The following is a 22,024-nucleotide window of genomic DNA, read 5'->3' on the forward strand; positions in this document are numbered from 1 at the left end:
CTGCTTCCTCTCTTCCTCTGTGGGCTGAAAGGTAGACAGAGGGCTGCCAGCTGGCCTTGGCTATTCAAACAAGGGCAACATCATCGGCAATAAGAAGCCAGAAGGGACCTCTGTCCTCAACCTCATGGTGTAGAACCACTCAGCCACCTTGAACCCCACTTGGACCTCCGCACTATCATGGGAGAGAAATGAACTTCTCTTTCCTCATGGAAATGTGTTCTGGTCTCTTTGTTACAGAAGTTGAGCCTATGCTCTAACTCAATGGTCTTCAAACATTTTCTCTTAAATAAAAATTTTAGAAATCTGTATCCCCTCACACATTTTAAAGTTGACATCTGTTTTTTATATTTTAAAACTTTGCAAAGGCTATAGTTTCTGCTCTATTGGTTTATCACAACTGCTTTCAATATGTCTTCATTAAATTTTTAAAGCTACACATTACCTATGCAATTTATGCCAAATATCCCCGTTTAACGTAATTGCAAAACCAGTCCTCATTGGCAAAACCATTCTCTGACTGAAGTAATGAGCTAAGTCAGATCACTTCCTATCAGAAAATGTCTGACTTCATTTTTAAATTTCATAGGTGTTAGCCCAGGCCAACCATGTCACTTCTAGGATCCTAATTCTAGGATTGGTAGATACAGAGATTCCCTTAAATTTTTCATGCCCATAAAATACCTGGAGAGTCTTCATGTACCCCAGGGTACAAAAACTCCAATTGGAAGGCCACTGCCGAGTAGAGTAGCACACACAGGTTTAGCCCTGTCATCGCACCAGCTTCCTGTCCACAGGGGCTCCTCCTGGACTCCCCTCTCCACCCCACATTTGAGCATGACACACCCAACTACCTCTCCAAGCCTGTCTCCTGACATGCCCCTTGCTCTCTGTGCACTAGCCACACAGGTCTTGCTTTGTCATGGACACACCAGGCTCATTCTTCCCATCCCCACCTTTTACATGACTGATAAGACATGACTTTCAAATGTCACCTCTCAAGGAGGCTTTCCTGGATCCGTTCACATGGGAAATCACTCCCAAGTTGGTCTTACACATTATATTTTACATCAAGATAAATTCTAGATGGAACAAACAGTTAAATATAAAAATGAAAACTTAAAAGTTCCTAAGGGAAATAATGGGAAATTTTATAAAATCTTGGAGTGGAGCGGACCGTTCTTGAATTTTATTTTGTTTTAATGAAAAGTTGTATGGTATACTTTCAAAGTTCTCTTCTGGTTCTTAAAATTTTATGGAGTGAAAAGTATCTTGTGTATAAACTCAAAGTCACAGTGGATAGGTGCCAGACTGCGGCTTATTTATTGGTACCATATCTGAGAGGCCTGTTTCTAGAGTAATTCATCTACTTTAAATGGGAGACTTATTTTGGTTATTGGTAAGCTAGGTTTTTCAGAAGCAACTTTTCATTGAAAACGACTAAATATACTGATTAAAATATGCTTTAGAAATCTTAAAATCTTAAGTACACCTGACAAAATAGTAAGGAACATTCCAACAGCTAAAAGAAAGCAAGAACCTTGACAGAGGCAAAGGGGTGAACTGGAGACAACTTATCCTAAAGATATTTGCCAATCCAGGTGAAATTAAGCCTGGGGCAAGAGGCTCGTATACTTGGGTGTCTATATTTAAGTTAATCAAGTTAACAAACTAATAAATAAAGTATGTTTTATCTTCTTGCTTGACAATTATATCTTTGTAAGAACAAAACTGAAAGTCATTAAAATATGAAAGACTATTTATAGCACATATTGAGTTCTGTTGATTGGGCAAGCAATGCTGGCGTAATAAAATAAAAGCAAAAATATTTTACAACTTCAAATCTTTATTTCATTAAATTTATTTTTTGCCTTGATTTCAGCAAATCATTTGTTATGTGAATAAAGATTTTTTCATATAATTACATTCTACTAACAGTAACGTCAATCTTCCTTGATTTTAAGGACATTTTCTCCTGTCCTAGTTCTATCCACCATTTTAGTGGAGGTTCTGGCCAGGGAAATTAGGTGTGAAAATGAAATAAGTCATTCATATTGGAAGGAAGTAAAACTATCTCTATTTGCAGTTGGCATGATCTTGTATACAGAAAATCCTAAGGAACAGACATACACGCACATTAGTGCTAATAAGCAAGTTCGGCAAAGTTGTAGGATACAAGATCACCATATAAAAACCTGTATTTGTTTCTGTACACTTGCAGTGACCAACTAAAAAATAAAATGAAGAAAACAAATCCACTTCCAATAGCATCAAAAATAATAGTCATACATTTGATAATAATATAAGACTAGCACACTAAAAACTAAATAAAAACATTGTTAAAAAAAATTAAAGAAGACCTAAGTAAATAGAGACATCCCATGTTCATGGATTAGAAATTAAATATTGTGAAAATGGCAGTACTCTCCCAATTGATCTACAGATTGAATGGAATCCCTAGCAAAATTCCAACTGCCTTTTTTTTACAGAAATTGACAAGCTGATCCTAAAATCCATATTGAAATGCAAACGATCCAGAATAGCCAAAACAATCTTGAAAAAGAACAAAACAGGAGGAATCATACTTCCTGACTTGAAAACTTACTACACAGCTACAATAATCAAGACACTGTGGTAGTGTCATAAGGATGGACACATAGATGAATGAAATAAAACTGAGAACACATACATCTATAGTTAAATGATTTTTGACAAGGGTTCCAAGACAATTCAATGGAAAATAATAGTCTTTTCAACAAATCATGCTGCAACTAGACCCCTAACCTCACACCTGTTATAAGACCTAAAACTTCATGTGCTGCCTTTACATCTTTGAGCCTCACAGGCCCTTAGAAAGGCCTAATCATGAGTTCCCTTGCTCTCTAGAAACATGACCCACCCAGCTAGTTCTCCTATCCACTGAACCAGCTGCACCCTACCTGGTCCTCAATCTAACAGGTTTCACTTCCTTGCCAACCCACAGAATCATCCAAACCAATCACATCCACCACCTCCACTTCTAGTTACTATTGGGGTTGGCCAAAAAGTTTGTTCAGGTTTTTCCTGTATAACGTATAACATCTTATAGAAAAACCCAAACAAACTTTTTGGCCAACCCTACAAAGCCACCTCCTGCAGCCCCTGCTTGTTCATTCCATTCACATTGTGGTCTGAGAGCATACTCTGTATGATTTCTATTTTTAAAAATTTGTTAAGGTGTAGTTTATGGCCAAAAATGTGGCCTATCATGCTGAATGTTCTGTAAGTTTGAATTGTATTCTGTTGAAGTAATTTAAAAATGACTATTTGATCCAGTTCAGTTCAACCATGTCCTTACTGAGTTTCCATCTCTCTACTTACATTGCCTATCTGTTCTTGTATGGCGTCCACCTTTTCCATTAGAGCCCTTAGCATATTAATCATAGTTGTTTTAAGTCCCCAGTCTAATAATTCCAACATTTCTGCCAAATCTGAATCCAGTTCTGATGCTTGCTGTCTCTTCAAACTGTTTCTTGCTTTTTTTTTTTTTAAATAAATTTATTTATTTATTTATTTATTTTTGGCTGTGCTGGGTCTTCGTTTCTGTGCGAGGGCTTTTTCTAGTTGCAAGCGGGGGCCACTCTTCATTGCAGTGCGCGGGCCTTTCACTGTCGCGGCCTCTCTTGTTGCAGGGCACAGGCTCCAGATGCGCAGGCTCAGTAGTTGTGGCTCACGGGCCTAGTTGCTCCGTGGCATGTGGGATCTTCCCAGACCAGGGCTTGAACCCGTGTCCCCTGCATTAGCAGGCAGATTCTCAATCACTGCACCACCAGGGAAGCCCTGTTTCTTGCTTTTTGATAGAAGCTGGACATGATGTGCTGGGTAAAAGGAAATGAGGCAAACAGGCCTTTAGTGTAACATTTTAAGTTTATCTGGGTAGCAGTTAGACTGTTTTACCACTTGCTGTAGTGGTAGGTGTCAGAAGCTACAATTTCCTCTGGTGTCCTGGTTTTTGTATCCTATTGTGGTCAGGTTTCCCTGGAGACTTATTAAATAAGGTTTTAGCTTACAGTTGTAATTCATTGTATTCCCCTGTTACACAGAAGCCCTACTGGTGTGGCAGCAAGGTGTGGAGGAGGAAAAGCATTTTGTAGTACTATGATTAGCTATGATTAGCTATGATTAGCTCTGTCTTGTGAGCCTGTGCCCCTGTGCTATGACCTTTACAAGTGCTTTTCAGTTATCTCCTCCCTCCACCCGCTACACACACACAAACACACACACACACTCTCTCTTTCTCTCTCTTAGGTGACACAGAAGACTAGAAGGGGCTGGAATTCGGTGTTTCCCTTCCTCCAGGTTCATTAGGCTCTGGTAAAAGTTTCCCTCTACTCAGCCTGGCTAAAAACAGAATTCTCTGGGCATATTACAAAATGGACACTATTCTCTTCCTCATGCCAGAAACACAAGAGGATTTCTCTCTGATCTTCACTGTGAAAACCTGGTAGTCCTCCTAAAAGTCACAAAAGTATGTCCCATCCCTCAAGTCTGGGCCCCTTGGAGTTTTTAACTCAGAGTCTTGTCCACACTGAGCCTCTAGCGATTTGTCAATTATGATTTAAGTTTCCTTAGCTTGGTTCTGGCTCCTGAAGAGGTTTCTGCTGTTGCTCTGGTACAATGTGATTCTCTATGTCTGCTTGTCTCTCCAATTTGGGGGGCAGCAGTTTGCCCTCTGACCTCAAGTCTGATGGGTGTAAGAAGGGCTATTGATCTTCAGTTTGTTCAGCTTTTTTCTTGTTCCAAGGATGGGAGTGATGACTTCCAAGCTCCTAACATGCCCAACTGGAAAACCATAAGATTAAAGGTCCAAACAGAACCAGAAGAAAAATTAAGTAAAAGAGATCCCATCTATTCCACATAGAGGAGAATGCAATTTAATGTACATCACAGCATTAACTTTCCTACACAAACTAGTTAAGGAGCAGCTCTTACTTATAGTGTAAAAGTCCTTTATTTAGATGACTCAAGAATCACCTGATGAGTGTAGCTGATGTGCTGGTGCACGGCCAGCAGACAGCTGCAGTGTCGCTGCTCCTGGGGTGGCCTCAGCTGGAGAGGTCGTGCTTGCCCTAGGGACCCACAACCAAGGACTGATGAAGGTGGGGGATAGAAGCCTACTGTCTCAGCCCTGCAGGGCTGGCTTTTCTCTCCAGCCAGTTCATCGCCCTTCCCTTCTTCCCAATCTGCATCTTGGAGGCTCCTTCCCAAAGAAACCAACTGGTGACACTTTGTGAAGTCTATTCTTCCCCCAATTTAAACTTTGCTAATCTTCCCTTGGAAACTCTTAAAGTCATGAGAAAAGAACAAATACAGTATAAAATCAGTCTAAGGTAACAACAAATTCCAAATACTCATTTTTTAAAATGAAAATATTTACTTTCCTAAATATCCTATAAATAAATGTATCTTCTATCCCAGGTTTAGAAACACTGATAATAAACATAATTCAGTTTATGAAAGAATTATGTTTTGGTATGTTTGATGTGATGATTTTTGCTATGCATAAAGAACTTTACCAAAAGAGCCAGGCCATCATTGTTTGAACCTTGACTCCATCATGACTGCTTTATGCGAGCATATGCTTCCATCAGTTTCTACAGGGTTTTGACTTAAAGCACCAGGTCAAGAAATACTTCTCATATCTTATAGTTGTTAGGTTATACTGCAGTGTTTTCTTGAGACTTGGAAGTAACTATTCATCCCTGGCATTTGAAGGCCTCCTCAGTGAATTTCTTCCAAGACTTCAGAGTAAAGCCTGGGACCTGGGCTCGTTCCCAGGAGGGCTTATTAGCCGACTTTGCCATCTGCATGCAGGAAATGCTGATGCTGTAAAACGACTGAGGTTGTGCCTAGGGCAGAGGCCCCTGGTGCTCAGCTCTGAGGCTATGTGGACTTCAGTAGTTGTTTTTAAAAAATAAGTAGTAAATATATAGTGCTGAGTCATAAGTGCTACAGACATGCCAAGAAGTATATAAAGAAAATGTGGGAAAACTGAACAGTAAATATAGTTTTAATTAATTGTGGTTAGCTCGCAAAAGCCATACAATAGGATATATCAACAGCTGGCTTTTACATTTATTGACATTGGTGGAAGCTATTTTCCATTTTGGAACTTCCCAGGCATATAAAAGAAAACAAAACTTCTGTGACTAAGCAAAAGGGGAATAAAGTGCTTTAATTTATTTTTAATATTAATAATTACATTTTCAAAAACGATTATTTTACATTTAAAGGTATCAATACCATAAATCTATAGCTTATAGTAGGAAATATAAGTGTAAACAGCCTATACACATTCTGCATTATTGATACAGTTTTATATGCATAACCCTATATACTAACCAATAATCTCCAGAGAAAACACATAAAACCCACTTGTCTAGACAGTAGACAACAGTTTTAAAAACAAACCAAAATAGATTCCCGTTTCGCAGCTGTATGTGGTAGAAATGTGTATGTATGAAGATTAAATCTGAGGCATTTACTACACTGAAGATATCTGCTCCATGCCAGCCATGAGTGACAGTGCTAGAGATTCCACTGTGGGAAGAATAAAAATAGGTTAATAAAATAGGTTTAAATGTTTGAAAATGGCTAAATAGGCTCTAATAAATGTCTTGAAAAGTATTTAGAGACATTTTCTAATTAAAATACTCATTATTTTTAACATATAATAAAGATGGTAATCTTCATTTATTAAATACAATTGAGAAAGTACGATTTATTTCTATTTCAGATCATTTTAGTTTTGAAAACAAAAAAAGTCTGGGCATTACACTGAACAAATCACATTTTTCAAAATGTCATAAAATCTGGCCTCAATTCATAACAAAACGCCATGTTCTGAGCTATGAGTGGAATCTCCTTGCGTAACAGTCACCCAGTGCAAAAATGGACAAATGCATCAATGTTTCCTCTAACACAGTATGTTTTTTTTTTTGGCCAAGGGTAAAAATTGGGGAGGCTGAGAGGTGGCAGGAGGGGCTTACAACATTAATTTGTTTTTAAATACTTGCGTAATAAACAAATGCCTCTTCGTCGTAGAAGTCACCCGACACAGGAATACAGGGATCTAAGTAAGCACTGTGAGATCAGAACTTTCTCTCTGTTTTTCTGCCTGGCCGGCCCCCAGCTTCTTCACCACTTACAAAGAGCCGTCGGGGAGGGCCGGGGGTCAGGAGGACTGGCTCAGCGTGGGGTCCTCTAGGATTCCAGTGTGCCACACCGACAATGGGTTTCTCTATCCTTGCAAAGATTATGTGCCTCTGGCAGGTCACTGCCCCGCCTACCTGTACTGTGGGTGCAGCAGGTCAGCACTAAAGGGCTCATCTCATCCCAGAATTTATTTAGACTTCTTTGCATTCACAACTTTCCGATGATATGTTTTTGTTTGTTTATTCTGTGTTCACTCGTTACTCTAACAGTATTTTAAAAAATGTTCAGCTACTCTTAATGAGCATATCACAATTTGAACATACAGTAATAGGGAACAAATTAGCCCTGCATACTTTTCTCAAAAAAGCTCTGCAAGAGATACTACTTAGTCCTTTGTGTCTGTAGATTAAATGACTATCTTCTCCCCATGACTCACCCCACAGACCTCTGTCTGCTTCACACACTGTCTGTGTACTGAACCGTCAGGCCTGCATTTCCTTGTGTAAGAGGCAGCCTTGGGAATTTTAAAATTGCTAAAAAACCAAAAAACAAACACCGCCCCCCCCGCAAACCCTATCTTTTGAAAAGGAATAGTTACAAAGGCTACACATGACAGTGAAGTGTGACTGAAACCTATTCTGCCATCTGCTTTACTTAACGATGGTTTTAGAAATCCATTGGTGTAACACATGATGTACTAGAAAGCAAAATCTTCCGTCTCAATGTTTTACATCTGATTCACTCACTCCACTGTAATTTGGGAAAAACAATTCAACTGCTGAGGGACTTTCCAGGTTTGAAGTGGTGAAAAATTCTAATTCTTCATGAGATCAGTACCAAAACAATAACAGGTAGACTCAGTTATCAGAAAATATAAAAGCAGTAATATTTTAACACAATACTCACGATGGGGAAAGGATCCTCTACAGACAGCTTTGTTTAAAACTGTTACAAGAAACATATGGCAGTTTTTAAAATCAGACTCCATTTTCTCTATAGATTCCATTCTAGGAAAGAAAGTAAATTTCAATTTAGGTAAATGCATAAGGAGTTATTAGGTAGGCTATAAAATACCTTTGGAGTAATTTCAAATGTGCTTCAGTTTAATTACATAGAATCCTAAGTCTAAAGATTCTAAAATAAAATATAAAATTTCCTGCCAAACTTTCAAAGAGTCTGAAGGAAAGTGTCATTAGGATACAAAACTGCTGCTTCAGGATGGCAGTGAGTTCTAGAGTGAGGATAACGGGATATTCCCTTTTCTATTGCACAGTTCTATACTTTTACTTTCCACAAGCACACCTTCTTTGAAATAAACAGCACATAAAGATATAAAACCTTACATTTTAAACTTACTAAAAAACTTGTTATTACGGGAAATAGCAAACACCCGTACCCAGCTTCAGTAGTCACCGCCCTGCAGGCAGTCCTACTTACACCCTCAGCCCCATATCTTTAGAAGCAATGGTGAGACATCATAGCATTTCGGTCATAAATATTTCAGTGTGTACACACTAAAGATAAATACTCCTTTAAAATCATAGCCACCATACCATTTGCTTAAAAATTTCACCTTGCTTTAAACATTTTTCACTTTCTGCTTTAAATGTGAATCAAGATCAGTTAATTTCCATAAACTGCGATGGTTAACATGCCTCTTAAGTCCTCCTCACCCCCTTGTTGAAGAAACAGTTCAATTTTAGCCAAGTATACGCAGCAGTGTTATTACCTTCTCCGCCACCTGACAGTGACATGGAGGGAGAAGTCTGCTGCACACACTTGAGACAGCAAAATAATAAAGTAAGACTTCTGTTTTCACCCCTGCAATGAGGAATTTTATCTACCATCTTTCACCCCTGCAATGAGGAATTTTATCTACCATCTTTCACCCCTGCAATGAGGAATTTTATCTACCAATGAGGAATTTTTATCCACCATTTAGAGTATTCTGACACAGCCATATGTTAAGATTTTAGATTAGTGCTATAATGAACTTTCAGCTCCTTACTAATACCAACTAAGTACAAGCTATTATCCCAACAGCCCAGTCAACCAGACTTGCTCTTTTAAATATATTTCAAGGAAGTAATAATAGCAGCATTACATTAATTTTATAAACAAGACAGGGACAAACTATTGAGCTGCACATTCAAGGTAACAGTAGAGGATGGTACTCTGGATAGGAAGAAAGAGCTCCTGGGTCCTCTGACTTTCTATGTGATAGGTGTGGATAATAAACACCCTAAAAGTAAAATATACAATCATTCTTTTAGAGTTCTCTAAAATACAATTTTGGACTAGGATCTAGCATGATGTCCAGAATTTGGTTTAAAATAATTGAGTGAATGGGAGTGGGAGTGGGCAGTAAACACAAAACAGAACTGATTGTCACTGGCATCTACTGAAGTGGAGTGATGGACCCCAGGGTCTGTTATGCTCCCCGCCCACTTCTGTGTATGCTCGAAGGCACCCATTAACAAAAATTTAGCAAACCTATACAACAGGAATGTAATTTAAGGATATTTGCTTGTCCTAATCAAAAGACTTCAGATTTTTCTTGTTTTACCGCTCAGAAAAGAATTGCATAATTCTTGATCCTGCCTAGCTCAGATGAACAAATTCAATTCTTCAATTCTCTCCATAATTATAAGTGTATGTGATGTGTTGCCAAGATGACAAACAAGGCTCCCAGAATGAAGCCAGCTAAAAGTGAAACTGGTCACAGCACAGAGGCTCCACAAACTTCGTACTTACTGCCACGCCCCCAGGCCAGCCTGCCAACCGTCTGCAAACATGAGGGCCAAGTTCAACACCTTCATGATGGCTTCCTTCACAAAACTGACCTGGAGAGAAAGCCATGGAAGAACACAGGCTCTGTGACCATGTTTGGACACTGACACCAACACTTTCACCTAATTTAAATGAGTCACAGAAAAAGCTCAGTGAAATCATTGCCTTCTAGGTATAAGGAAGGGTACTAGGCTCTGAACAAAATGCACTTGGAATTGGGCCACATGCCTACTGCACCCACAGTACAGGTATATCAGCAGCAGAGTCTGACCAACAGAGCCAGCAAGCTACCATTTCCTGGGACAGCCATTTGAATTCACCAGTGAAATAGGGCAAGTTATTCCAATGGCTGTAAGATGACTTAATCCCATATATTCACATCAAGCTGGACACATTTCCTGACCAAAGCACTATTACTCCATAACTGCAAATAAAATTTTCTTATTGAATCCAAACACAGTGCTGAGTGAGTGCAGACTGTCACAATAAAGTTGTCAACTGTTTCTCTTACATGTAACTTCCAGTCATATGGCACAAATTTGTAACCTATTTGATCTGGTCCTTCCTTTAAGAATATTTTGCAGATCAGAAGCTTAATAAGTATAAAATTCCAAAGTAGAGAGACAACTTCCCTTGGCTGGCTTCATTCCTGCCTCAGTGGCCAAGTTCACAGGTGACACCTCACGTACCTTTTCTCTCAGCAGACATCGATCATGGATGGTTGACAAGTATCTATAGTGAATTTTAATCAATTGATCTAAATCCTTGGCTTCTTCGACTTGATGTTGAAACTCCAGCCCTGTACTGTGAAGAATCTTGAAAGAGAAAGATGACAAATTTAATCAATAGATTTTTTTCTTTGAGAACTAATGTGCCACACACAAAACTTTTTTACCAACCTCTTCTACATTCACTTGCACAGGGAGGGAATGCCTCACTCTGGACTAACAGACTGCTCCTGTGTGGAGGGGCAAGTATATGAACTGTATAGGATATGCAGTGGTTTTTTAAAAAAAGTCACCAGGTAAATTGAATTTATATGTTTTAATAAATTCCACTGCTTACATAATGGTCTTTCTTTAAAAGGAACATAACTGTACTTCAAGTAGAAAACAAAAAACAAATTAAACAAAAACTTAACTACCATGGTAGAGAGTAAATGGTAAGCTACCATTTACTCTCAACAATTAAGGGCTTAAGGTTGGCCCTCTGAAGGCCGCTAGTGCACGGGAAACAGAGAGCACCTCTGCCATGTATATCATGTCTAAAACAGAGGCTTCAAAGGCTCACTTCATCCAAACAAAAGTGGGTTCTTAGAACCCACCTACCAGAATGACTACAGATTTTTTTTAGCAACCATTATAATCCCAATGAGTACTGTCCTCGAATAACACTGCTACTGTTCAAACAGCTGAACTCCTCTTCAGAAGCTGCTCTAGAACTGGTTTTAATATGTGTAAGAAAAGCAGATTTACTCTACAAGTTACTTCTTATATTTAAGAAAAAAGTATATAATCTGGCTGCATTTTCCTCCTTACACCCCATACTAGCCTGACAGATTTGTTTTTAGGCTTCCATTACAAAAAACTGAAGCCATTTTCCAGGGACAGCCCTGTTCCCACTGGTGACATTTAAAGGACTACGTGGCAAGTTCTGATGGCAAGTCCAAAAGAGGAGCTCTGCGTGTGTCATCCCAAGGGGTCACTAGATAGGAGAGACACAGTGTCTGGATACATGTGCTCTGGCATGTTTTAAAAAACACTTCCCCCTGCTGCCATGTTATTTTATGATCAAGTTTTTAGTATGTGCTATCTTTACATTTACAGTCTATAAGTACTTTGTGTGCTTGTTTGTATTTATAAATATATTACAAGTAATTCTCGATGAACAGATGTATACACGGTGATAGAACTGAGTGGATGGACAGACACGAACCCTGGTCATGATGTAGTTGTGTAAGCTGTTCACAAAGTGCATGAGCTTCACTCTTAAGAGGAACATACGATGAATCTGCTGTCTTACTGGCTCCTTCTGTGGTCCAAAATTAGCAGCTGTGTCTCGTCCACCTAAAAGTCCTTCAAGTTGTGGCTCTTCAGCAGGACTAGCTAGTTCTGTGAAGGAACGAAGAGGAGAGGGGGTGGGAAGAGCATCCACTCAGACCCCAGCTGCCCCACTGCACAGAGCAGGACTTGTAATGGCGTGGTCACCAGCCCTGTAAAGGGCACTCGGCTGGATGCACAGCAGGGACCCCATCCTCCCTATCTGGAAGGTGAAGCAGGAAAAGCTGCCGTATCACCTTGATTATCACTGTCATCAAAAGTAGAACAACAAAGTCCCATTAACTTGCCATTAAAACTTTTTCACATACCCTAAGAATTTTTATTCTGGCTAAATTCCTAATTTAGTTATTGTATTTCAGATTAACTGTACTCATTCAGGGAAGTTAATTCTGATGTCTGTAAAGCTATTGCCATAGATACATATCATTTTGGCACTTGTGTATACATAAAAAATGACATAAGACTATCAACCTTTTTTTCAGTGCTAAAATTAAATTATAATTTATCTGTTGAAAACAAATCTTACCACCAAATAGTAAAACATCCAGACTATATTTTGCCCATTTTATTTGCAATAAGAGAAGAAACACCTGATTATAAATTTTTTGACATTCCAAACTTATAACAATGTCCACAGGCCATGGGACCTACGAAAACAAAAACAGAAAATTAGAATAGAAAGTAACCTATTACTCATATGTCTCAATTTTTTTTTTTTTTTTGTGGCTGTGCCACACAGTATGTGGGAATCTTAGTTCCCCGACCAGGGATTGAACCCACGCCCCCTACATTGGAAGTGGGGAGTCTTAACCACTGGACCGCCAGGGAAGTCCCTTGTATGCCTTCATTTTAATACAAAATGTTCTTACACAGAACATCAGCACATACCTTATAGCTCAGGGTCAGACCATCTAAGATATGAACAGGGAGTTTCTTCTTAGCTGTGTCAACATTTTCAAAAGATATAGATAGACTAGATAAAGAAATATCAGTTTTAGTTATTTAGCACTTTGAGTTATTTAATTTACATATTCCAAAAAGACATTTCATAAAAGGAATGCAGATATTCCATATTTTTCTAAGCATATATTCCAGAATAGAAATCAGGTTTCAGAAATAAGGAAGGGGGGCAAAATTTTTAAATAATGGGTTTAGCTATAAAAAAGAAGATACTTATAGTAAATTACTTAGGAAAAAAGACAAAGTCAGGGAAGGTTAACTGCATTTGCCAGGTGCCTAGTCCTGGTAGAGTTCAGCAAGAGGCTCAGGAGACGGACCCTCTGTTGGGGGTGGCAGGAGAGAGGGTGGGGAGAGAGAGAGAGAGAGAGAGGGAGGGAGAGGGAGTGTGTGTGTGTGTCTGGGGCGGGGAGAGGCTGTTCTCCTCACCCTGGAGAGCAGGCATATGCAAGTGTGTGGGCAAGAATGGGGTCTGAAAGTGAGAGAGTGGCATGTACATATATACACTACCAAGTGTGAAACCGATAGCTGGTGGGAGGCAGCCGCATAGCACAGGGAGATCAGCTCAGTGCTTTGTGACCGCCTGGAGGGGTGGGATAGGGAGGGTGGGAGGGAGGGAGGCGTAGGAGGGAAAAGATATGGGGATATGTGTATGTGTATGGCTGATTCGCTTTGTTATGGGGCAGAAACTAACACACTATTGTAAAGCAGTTATACTCCAATAAAGATGTTAAAAAAAAAAATGGGGTCTGCTTCTAAAGCAAAGGTGTCACACATGGCTTCATCCACTCTTTCCCAACTAGTTTGAGTGTGACTCTCTAGAATGCAGCTACCATAGGGCATGGAAGCTGCGCCAGGCACTTATCTCCTTCCCTCCTCAGAGCAGTTCCGTCACTGGGCTGAGAAAGGACGTGACCCTCCCAGGTTACAGAGGCGCCTGTGACGATGCTTGGATGCAGCCCACGGAAGGTTAACTGTAAGGCCGAGGCAGGAGTTAGCCTTACAACCAGAGATGTAAGGGGTGGTGTGTGATTTACGAGTTTAGCCAATTCATTCCATGTCACAGACTAGTCAGAATTTTTTTATCTCGTAAGTCTGTTACACGTGCATCTACTAAGTACTTAGTAGGCACCTACTGAATACCTTGTCAAGTGCTGCACTAAGCAGGTGATAAAAAGCCAATCCCTCCCCCCCTCCAGGGGCTCATAGCCGAGAGCAAACAAAACGTACAATCACCCTCCAGTCACCAAGCCAGGGGGGCAGAGCTTTGCAGGAGTGCAGACAACTGCTGGCCATGCCCATGGCACAGCAGCTAACTCAAGTAACTGGAGGGTGCAGACACGTGAAGGCTCCTGCGGGAGAGAGTACAGCTCTCAGGGAAACCAGAAATGTCCCAAATCCCTGAAGTGGGAAGTGTGGTGGAGAGAGAAGGCGATGTGTCTGTCTCTGTATGCACAAGAAGCGAGGTGGTGAGCCAGACAGTGAAAAGCTCTCTCTCAGGAGAAGCTCGGCCCATCTGCTCCGAGGCGCCAAGGAGCCCGAGCGTGCGTGGGGGCGGGGCGGCTAGTGTCCCGTGTGGCCCTGGAAGGCCAAGCGGAAGGGAGAGACGCCGAGACAGCTGGTTAGCAGGCGGCAGGGAGGTGCTCTCCAGCGAGCGCTGAAGGGCATGGGGAATGTCATCCCGGAGGCAGAACCGAGGGACCAGGGTATGTGGGGGCCGGCAGAGAGGAAGGAATCTAAGGTGAGCTACACTGGGCACTGGGATGAACAGTGGTCCCATCCAGAAGAAACAAAGGGCTGAGACAACGATGAAGCTCAGTTTTGGACACATGGCATCTGAGGAAAGTCATGAGGCGCTGGTTGTGCAGGCACCTGGGCTAAAGGTACTGACCTGCAGGTCACCAGGGGTCGCTGAAGCCATCGACATGGAATGAAGGTGCCCCAGGCAGGAGAGTGAGAAGCTACGCTAAGGTGGGCGGAGGGCAAGGGGCTCACAGGGAGGATGCAGGAGCACCAGTGACATGGGAGGGGTATGGGCAGGGCAGGGGAGCCTGGAACCGAGAAGGAGACCTGTGGGTGCAGACTCAGGGAGCCTGAGGGCACAGACAGGCACCTAGAACACGTGGAAGCCACAGGAGAAGGGGTCCCAATGGAGTGGCTCATTTGTCCTGAGTTAATCTATGAGTGGGAATCTCAATAAAAATAGCACCAATGTTTTTGGTTTTGGTTTTGTTTTGCTGGATGGAGCTAGACAAGATGATAAATAAAGTACATTTGTCAAAATAAATAAGCAAGAATAGCCAGGAAAACCCTATTAATAAAACAGAATGCTATTGGCATGTGAATAAACAGAACAGTGAAACAGGATGGAAAATTTAGAGAGACCCAATGCATATAACTCAAGTGCATATGAAAATTTAATGATAAAGGGGTATCAAATAAATGGGGAAAGGTGGATTTTTTTCTTAAGAAATAAGTGATGGCAACCAATTAGTCATTTGGAAAAAAGATAAAACTGGATCTATTTCTCATGTTTTTTAGCTGAATAAATTCCAAATGGATCAACATCTAAATGTAAAAAAATCCATTCAAGCATTAAAAGAAAACATGGGTGAATTTCTTTATAAACTTGGATACAGTAAAACTTTCTTAACTATCACTTAAAATTCAGAAGTAATAAGAAAAAAGATAGATTATAAAACTAAAAAATATCTTCATGACAAAACAAGAAATTGTTATACCATAAGCAGAACAAAAAGACAAATGCCAAACTGGGAAACCTATAAAAAGAGCTTCTAGGGAATTCCCTGGTGGTCCAGTGGTCAGGACTCTGCACTTCCACTGCAGGGGGCATGGGTTTGATCCCTGGTTGGGGAACTAAGACCCCACAAGCCGTGTGGCACAGCCAAAAAAACAAAAAAAAAAGAGCTTCTAAAAATGGAGAGGATGAAGACCAACAACTTGATACTGACAGAAATAGTGGCAAAAGATACGGAGAGTTCACTTTAAAACAAATGCAAAAACAAGCATATGAAAAGATAACTATGCTCACATGGAAAAATATAAATTAAAACTACACCGAGACATCATTTTTCATCATCAGACTGGCAAAAATCCAAAAGTCTGACAACATATTCTGTTGGTGAGGCTGTGGAGAAAGCCTCATTGCTGGTGGGAATTAGAAAATACACAGCCTTTATGAAGAGGAATTTGGTAACTGCTAGCAGAGTTACACAGGTGTTTACCCTTTTACCTGGCAATCCCATTCTAGAAAAATACTCCAAAGTCACACTGGCAAAAATAAGTGAAATGCACAAGACCAGTCACTGCATACATACATCGCAGAAGAACAGAATCCACGTGTCCACCAACAGGACACCTGGTTAAATGAACACAATCAGCTGTAAAGTAGTGCGGACAAGCTCTCTAGCCTGCAATGCACTGGGTCTGGGATGTATCATCTACTTAAGAAAAGTTAAGCAGGTGTTAGAGAGTGCACACTGTGTGCTTCCTTTTGTGTAACATGTGAGGAGAAAAAGGAATATGTACACATATGGTTTTGGTTCCAAAAAATAAACGCTGGAAGGATAAAATAAAATCTAATAAAAAAGGTAATGAGGGAAGGGAGAAAATGGGCACGAACAGGAACAGAAGCCAGAGGTCCCTAAAAGTAATTTTGTATCAAAGATTTTAACTTAAGAAATACATAGATGTTTTATACAATTAAAAAACAAAATGGAATCAATAAAAATAAAAATGAAGTGATTCCTAAAAGCAGAAAATAAAACAAATGAACCCAGCCCTATATTAGTGGTATAATCACATTGAGAATTGTTCCAGGTGACCTTGACTTGAAAGTACAAGGAAGAGAATATAGTCACAAGTATGTTTTAAACTCTCAGTGGGCTTGTTGCTGTTATTGTTACTTTGGAACTATTATGATTTATTATAGAATAAATATAATAAATATTTATGTTCATGTGTTAGTAAGCACTCAAGATACAAAAGAAAATCAAAAAAGTGAAACCCTGTAATCTTTAATACATACTGGAAATATCAATATGAGCTTATGATTCATCTTCCTCTTTCTACATATTTCCTAGCTCCATCCACTGAGTGAGCCCAGAATTATTGATAATCCAGTATAGACGAACACTCTGGGACACAGACCAAGGGCTTTTAAAGCCACAGAACAGACAGGACCAGTGCTCCTGGAAGAGGTGCAGAGCCTGGGGCAGGAAGTGCACAGGATGAGTCCAGACATCCAGTCCTGAAAGCAAAGATGCTCTCCAAGATTACTAGAGTCAAGTGAAGGAGTTCCGTCTGGGTAAAGATGGGACAGTCTGAGCAAGAAAAAAGGAATAACTGTAATAGATTGACACATACTAAAAATAACAAAATTCATGAGTTTCTATTGATAGTGAAAAATATAACCTTAACCTTCCCTGGCCCCCCCTGGGGATTGCTAGGCACTAATTCCTTACTACGAAAAGAATCCAGCGGTTACCCTGCTTTTACTAACCATTATAATTGATGAAAATTCTGCTTTTATGGAATCATCAAAGGTAATACATGACATAAATAAAAGGAATTATTTTATTTACTACTAAGCAGTAGACGGTCAGTAACCTGGCATGGCTATGAGGAAAACAATGTCCTAAGTGGCATGTAATAAATGTTAATTATTATCATTATTACTTTTCAAGGGCCACTGAGGGAGCCAAGAAAGGTAGCCAAGCAAGGACATGGAACAGGAAAAAGGACCAACAAGCAGGGTGGAAAATGAGCCTCTGTTATACAAAGATTTAATGGCACCAACCCACAGGCCTGGCCCAGTTGCTCAGCAGGCAGACTGACAGGGAGGAGGGAAGGTGAGTTCCCTAGCTGGGGATAAGCCAGGACAACAGCTCGAAAACAGGCAACCCTGTCTGTGAAAAGTGGTGGAATCTATTTCCCCTCTAACTGGTCTGGCCTCTGACTTGGTTTGTGGTGGAAGTGAGGGTCTGTGAGGTGCGGCCTGCAGCTCAGGCCTTGGCCAGTGCCAAGGGCTCTGCTCTCACTCTCTCAGAACACCGCCTGTGACACCACAGTGAAGGCTGGTGCAGCCGGCTGGAGGGCAAGGCGTTGGGTAGGAAGGCAGCCAGCATGGACTCCAGCCATGTGAGCAAGGCCATCAGACCCTGAGAGACCACATGGTGCCATCTCACATCTCCTCTCACTCAGTGGGCAAGTCGCTGCTGTCTCAGCTTTTTTTTTTTCTCAAAATATTTATTTATTTGGCTGTCGGGTCTTAGTCGTAGCATGTGGGATCTTTGCTGGGGCATGCGGGATCTTTTTCGTTACGGCATATGAACTATTAGTTGCGGCATGTGGGATCTAGTTCCCCGACCAGGGATCGAACCTGGGCTCCCTGCACTGGGAGCCCAGAGTCTTACCCACTGGACCACCAGGGAAGTCCCTGCCTCAGTTTTCTAATGTGTAAAATAACATTAGTAAAACTCACAGGGGTTGGTGTGAGGATTAAATAAGATAACATATAAAAGAGTTCATGACACATGGATTATCTTATAATATTTAAAATAAAAGGTCCTCCCATATTTTACCGAGAACTGTCTTCAGGATAACGCTGTCCTACTGCTTCTTGAAGCTGGACATTAAGAAAAGACACATTTTGCCAGGTTTCCTTTTCTCTTATTTTATCAAAAATTGACGTGTAGAAGTCATACATGGTATCTCCCCCTTCCATTAAGAAGAAATTCCTCATGGCCTGCAAGTACTCAACCAACCTGAATGAAGAGAAAATAAGTGACAGAAAGATCTTAGGCTCATAAGATAGGATTCTAGATCAGGATCAGGTTTTGTACACCATCATTTTTAGTGAAGTGGGTTTACACTGTACATTTACCAAAATTAGAAATACTAACACATCTTAAAGATTTTCAAAAATAATAAAAACAGCATATGGTTTACTTTTAATAACCAAAAAGAAGTTATTTTTCTTAACATTGAAGAAAATTTGGCAAAGTCACAAAAGTGTAATAAAAAAAGTTAATCCAAACCTACTATTCATGATGAATTTCCACTGTTAATATTTAGGGTATTTCTTCCCAGTGTTTTTTTCCATGCATTAAAAAAAATAGTTCCTACCATATTATATATCCTGTTTTTTAAGATTTAAGAAACTTTACATTATTTAAAACTCAGTATAAACATAATTTGTATGAACTTTACAAAGTTCATACATGGTATGAACTTTACAAAGTTCATACATGGAAATGAATATGCCATATTTTAATATGGATACGCCACAATTTAAAGAACTAGTCATCCATTACTAAGTAATTTCATGTTTTTTCTCTGATAGCAAACTTCATGACAAGCATTTTTGCATAACAAGCTTTTTCTATATTTCATTTGGGATAAATTCTCAGAAACAAATTTCACAATAAAGTTAAGAAAACACTGATGGTCTACTGATCCTCTCAAAAGAAAACTGTTTATTGCATATCCATTCCTTACTCTAATAAAAATTAGCTTGAAATCTAGGTTTAAAAATAACTTCAGCTATTCTTAAAGTACCATAAACTACCGACTACCTCCCAAATGAAACCACTCCTCATACCTGTAATCTTTTTTTAGAGTTCGCATGAGGTTTCCACAGCAATCTAGATACTGCTTGTCAATATGAGGATAGAGGCAAGATCTCAGCGTTAATTCAAAAGTCTGGCAAGTCACAGATTCTGATGATCTATCCACACATATGTCTCCACCAGCAAACTTCTCGTGAAAGTCACTCTGTTCCAAATACAACCTTTAATATAAAAATATGTCTTCTTTTTAAGAGCTGTCAACAGAATTCTCTTTTTAAAAAAAGACATCAATTCTTTTTTCTTTTAATGGAGGTACAGTTGATTTACAATATTGTACAAGTTTCAGGTGTACAACATAGCGATTCACAATTTTTAAAGGTTATACTCTATAGTTATTATAAAATACTGGCATATTCCCTGTGCTGTACAATATATCCTTGTAGCTTATTTATTTTATACATAGTAATTTGTACCTCTTAATTCCTCACCCCTATCTTGCCCCTCCCCCTTCCCTCTCCCCACTGGTAAACCAATATTTTGTTCTTTATATCTGTGAGTCTGTTTCTTTTTTGCCATATTCACCAGTTTGTTGTATTTTTTATTTTTATTTTTAAAATGTATTTATTTATTTATTTTTTGGCTGCGTTGGGTCTTCGTTGCTGCGCACGGGCTTTCTCTAGTTGTGGCGAGCGGGTGCTACTCTTCATTGCGGTGCACAGGCTTCTCATTGTGGTGGCTTCTCTTGTTGCGAAGCATGGGCTCTAGGCATGTGGGCTTCAGTAGTTGTGGCACATGGGCTCAGTATTTGTGGCTCACGGGCTCTAGAGTGCAGGCTCAGTAGTTGTTGCACACAGGCTTAGCTGTTCCGCGGCATGTGGGATCTTCCTAGACCAGGGATTGAACCTGGGTCCCCTGCACTGGCAGGTGGATTCTTAACCACTGAGCCACCAGGGAAGCCCTGTATTTTTTTTAGATTTCCCATATAAGTGATATCATACATTATTTGTTTTTCTCTGTCTGACTTATTTCAATAAGTGTAATATCCTCTAAGTCCATCCATATTGCTGCAAATGGCAGAATTTCATTCTTTTTAATGACTGAGTAGTATTCCACTGTATACATATACACCACATGTTCTTTATTCATTCATCTCAATAGAATTCTCTTAAATCAAAACTCTGGAGTCCCATATTTATCTTAAGTCATAAAATTACCAACTATTATAGAAATAAAAATCTTTTTCCTCAAAGTATTCTTTGTGTGAAGCAGTCCTTCACAGAGTTGCTTCTGCCTAAAAGATCAAGTACTGAGTAGGTCTTTCTAGCCATTAGGGTTGAAAGTAGTGAATGACGGCCATTAGACAATAAACAGGGTATTGTGTGGGTATTAATAACTTATTTCATTGGGGCAATTACCTAAAAGCCCCTAAGGGCCAAGATACATCGGGAGGGTCTGACTCAACATGTCCCAGGACCCCCAACTTCCATGAGCATCTTCTGTATGAGTGACAGCACTGCCCGTGGGCCTAGGGCCCGTGAAAATCTGTGGACTTTCACAAATAATGAGGAGGCTAAATTATGTACCTGAAATAAGTGAACACAATATATTCTTGTATTTCATTCATTAGAAAGGAGAGGCTACAAAGGTTTCTATTTTTAAGGCTGGAAAGCCCTACCTGGCAGAGATAAACAGTTACTAAATATTGCAGCACGATTCTGCCATTTCAAACATTGAAAATCCTGCAGGTGTGTATCACCTTGCAAAATTAATCGCCAGCAGCGGATCATGAACATCATCCAGTTCGAGGTGCCTCTCGGCAATGGACTGCATCTTAATGAGGGTCTCTCTGGTGGCCTGCTGCTCAGTGAGGGCCTGTGCAGTGGCGTCTTCTCCGTGTCGAAGACGAGACTGCACAGACTCCAGAAACAGGGTATACAGACTTTTTCTTTCTGCATCTGAAACATAAAGAAATGTGTAAGGTGAATTATGTTCTAGTAAATAACTAACATTAAGAAATATTAAGTAAACTTATCTAAATATACTATAGCCTGGTATTTTTCCTTTGGCCTATGAAGGTCTATCCCTGTTTTGTTACCCTTACAGTATACTACCCTTAGTACAACTAAACATTTTTATACCCTGTTAGACAATTGCAAAGTTCATGGTTAAACATTCAAAGTATAAGCTAGTTTTTTTCTGAACAGAGTAACAGCATAAGCAGGATGCCTGAAAGTAAAGTTACCTTTATACTAGAGAGTTATAAAGTTACCATTATACTAGAGAGCACTATAACACTAATAGGAATCATAATTACATTGGGAAAAACACTTTCAACAGTGGCCCTGGAAAGTTCTTTACGTTTTATTATTCAGTTAAAAAGGAAACATTCCACAAAGTGAAAATATTACTTAAAGTAGATATAATAATTCAAACTAA

At 39.8% G+C, this 22,024-nt stretch overlaps 1 protein-coding gene across 2 annotated transcripts in view; it reads right to left on the minus strand.

The window, feature by feature from the left end:
• Positions 1-6,297: 6,297 nt before the first annotated feature.
• TUBGCP5 (tubulin gamma complex component 5) overlaps positions 6,298-22,024 on the minus strand; it is a 54,964-nt gene continuing 39,237 nt past the window's right edge. The window contains exons 14-23 of one of the 2 annotated variants that reach the window (XM_059927761.1): positions 21,345-21,543; positions 19,621-19,809; positions 18,602-18,784; positions 12,930-13,014; positions 12,568-12,688; positions 11,917-12,092; positions 10,671-10,796; positions 9,946-10,034; positions 8,098-8,198; positions 6,298-6,576 (exon numbers count right to left, since the gene is read on the minus strand). In XM_059927761.1, coding sequence (XP_059783744.1) covers positions 6,521-6,576; positions 8,098-8,198; positions 9,946-10,034; positions 10,671-10,796; positions 11,917-12,092; positions 12,568-12,688; positions 12,930-13,014; positions 18,602-18,784; positions 19,621-19,809; positions 21,345-21,543 — 1,325 coding nt within the window. In that variant the 3' untranslated portion in view covers positions 6,298-6,520. Of the gene's footprint in view, positions 6,577-8,097; positions 8,199-9,945; positions 10,035-10,670; positions 10,797-11,916; positions 12,093-12,567; positions 12,689-12,929; positions 13,015-17,017; positions 17,342-18,601; positions 18,785-19,620; positions 19,810-21,344; positions 21,544-22,024 lie in introns of those variants that run through there. The other variant, XM_059927762.1, reaches the window with a different exon arrangement.

The sequence above is a fragment of the Balaenoptera ricei genome, chromosome 7, assembly GCF_028023285.1.
Source record: "Balaenoptera ricei isolate mBalRic1 chromosome 7, mBalRic1.hap2, whole genome shotgun sequence".
Lineage (NCBI taxonomy): Eukaryota > Metazoa > Chordata > Mammalia > Artiodactyla > Balaenopteridae > Balaenoptera > Balaenoptera ricei.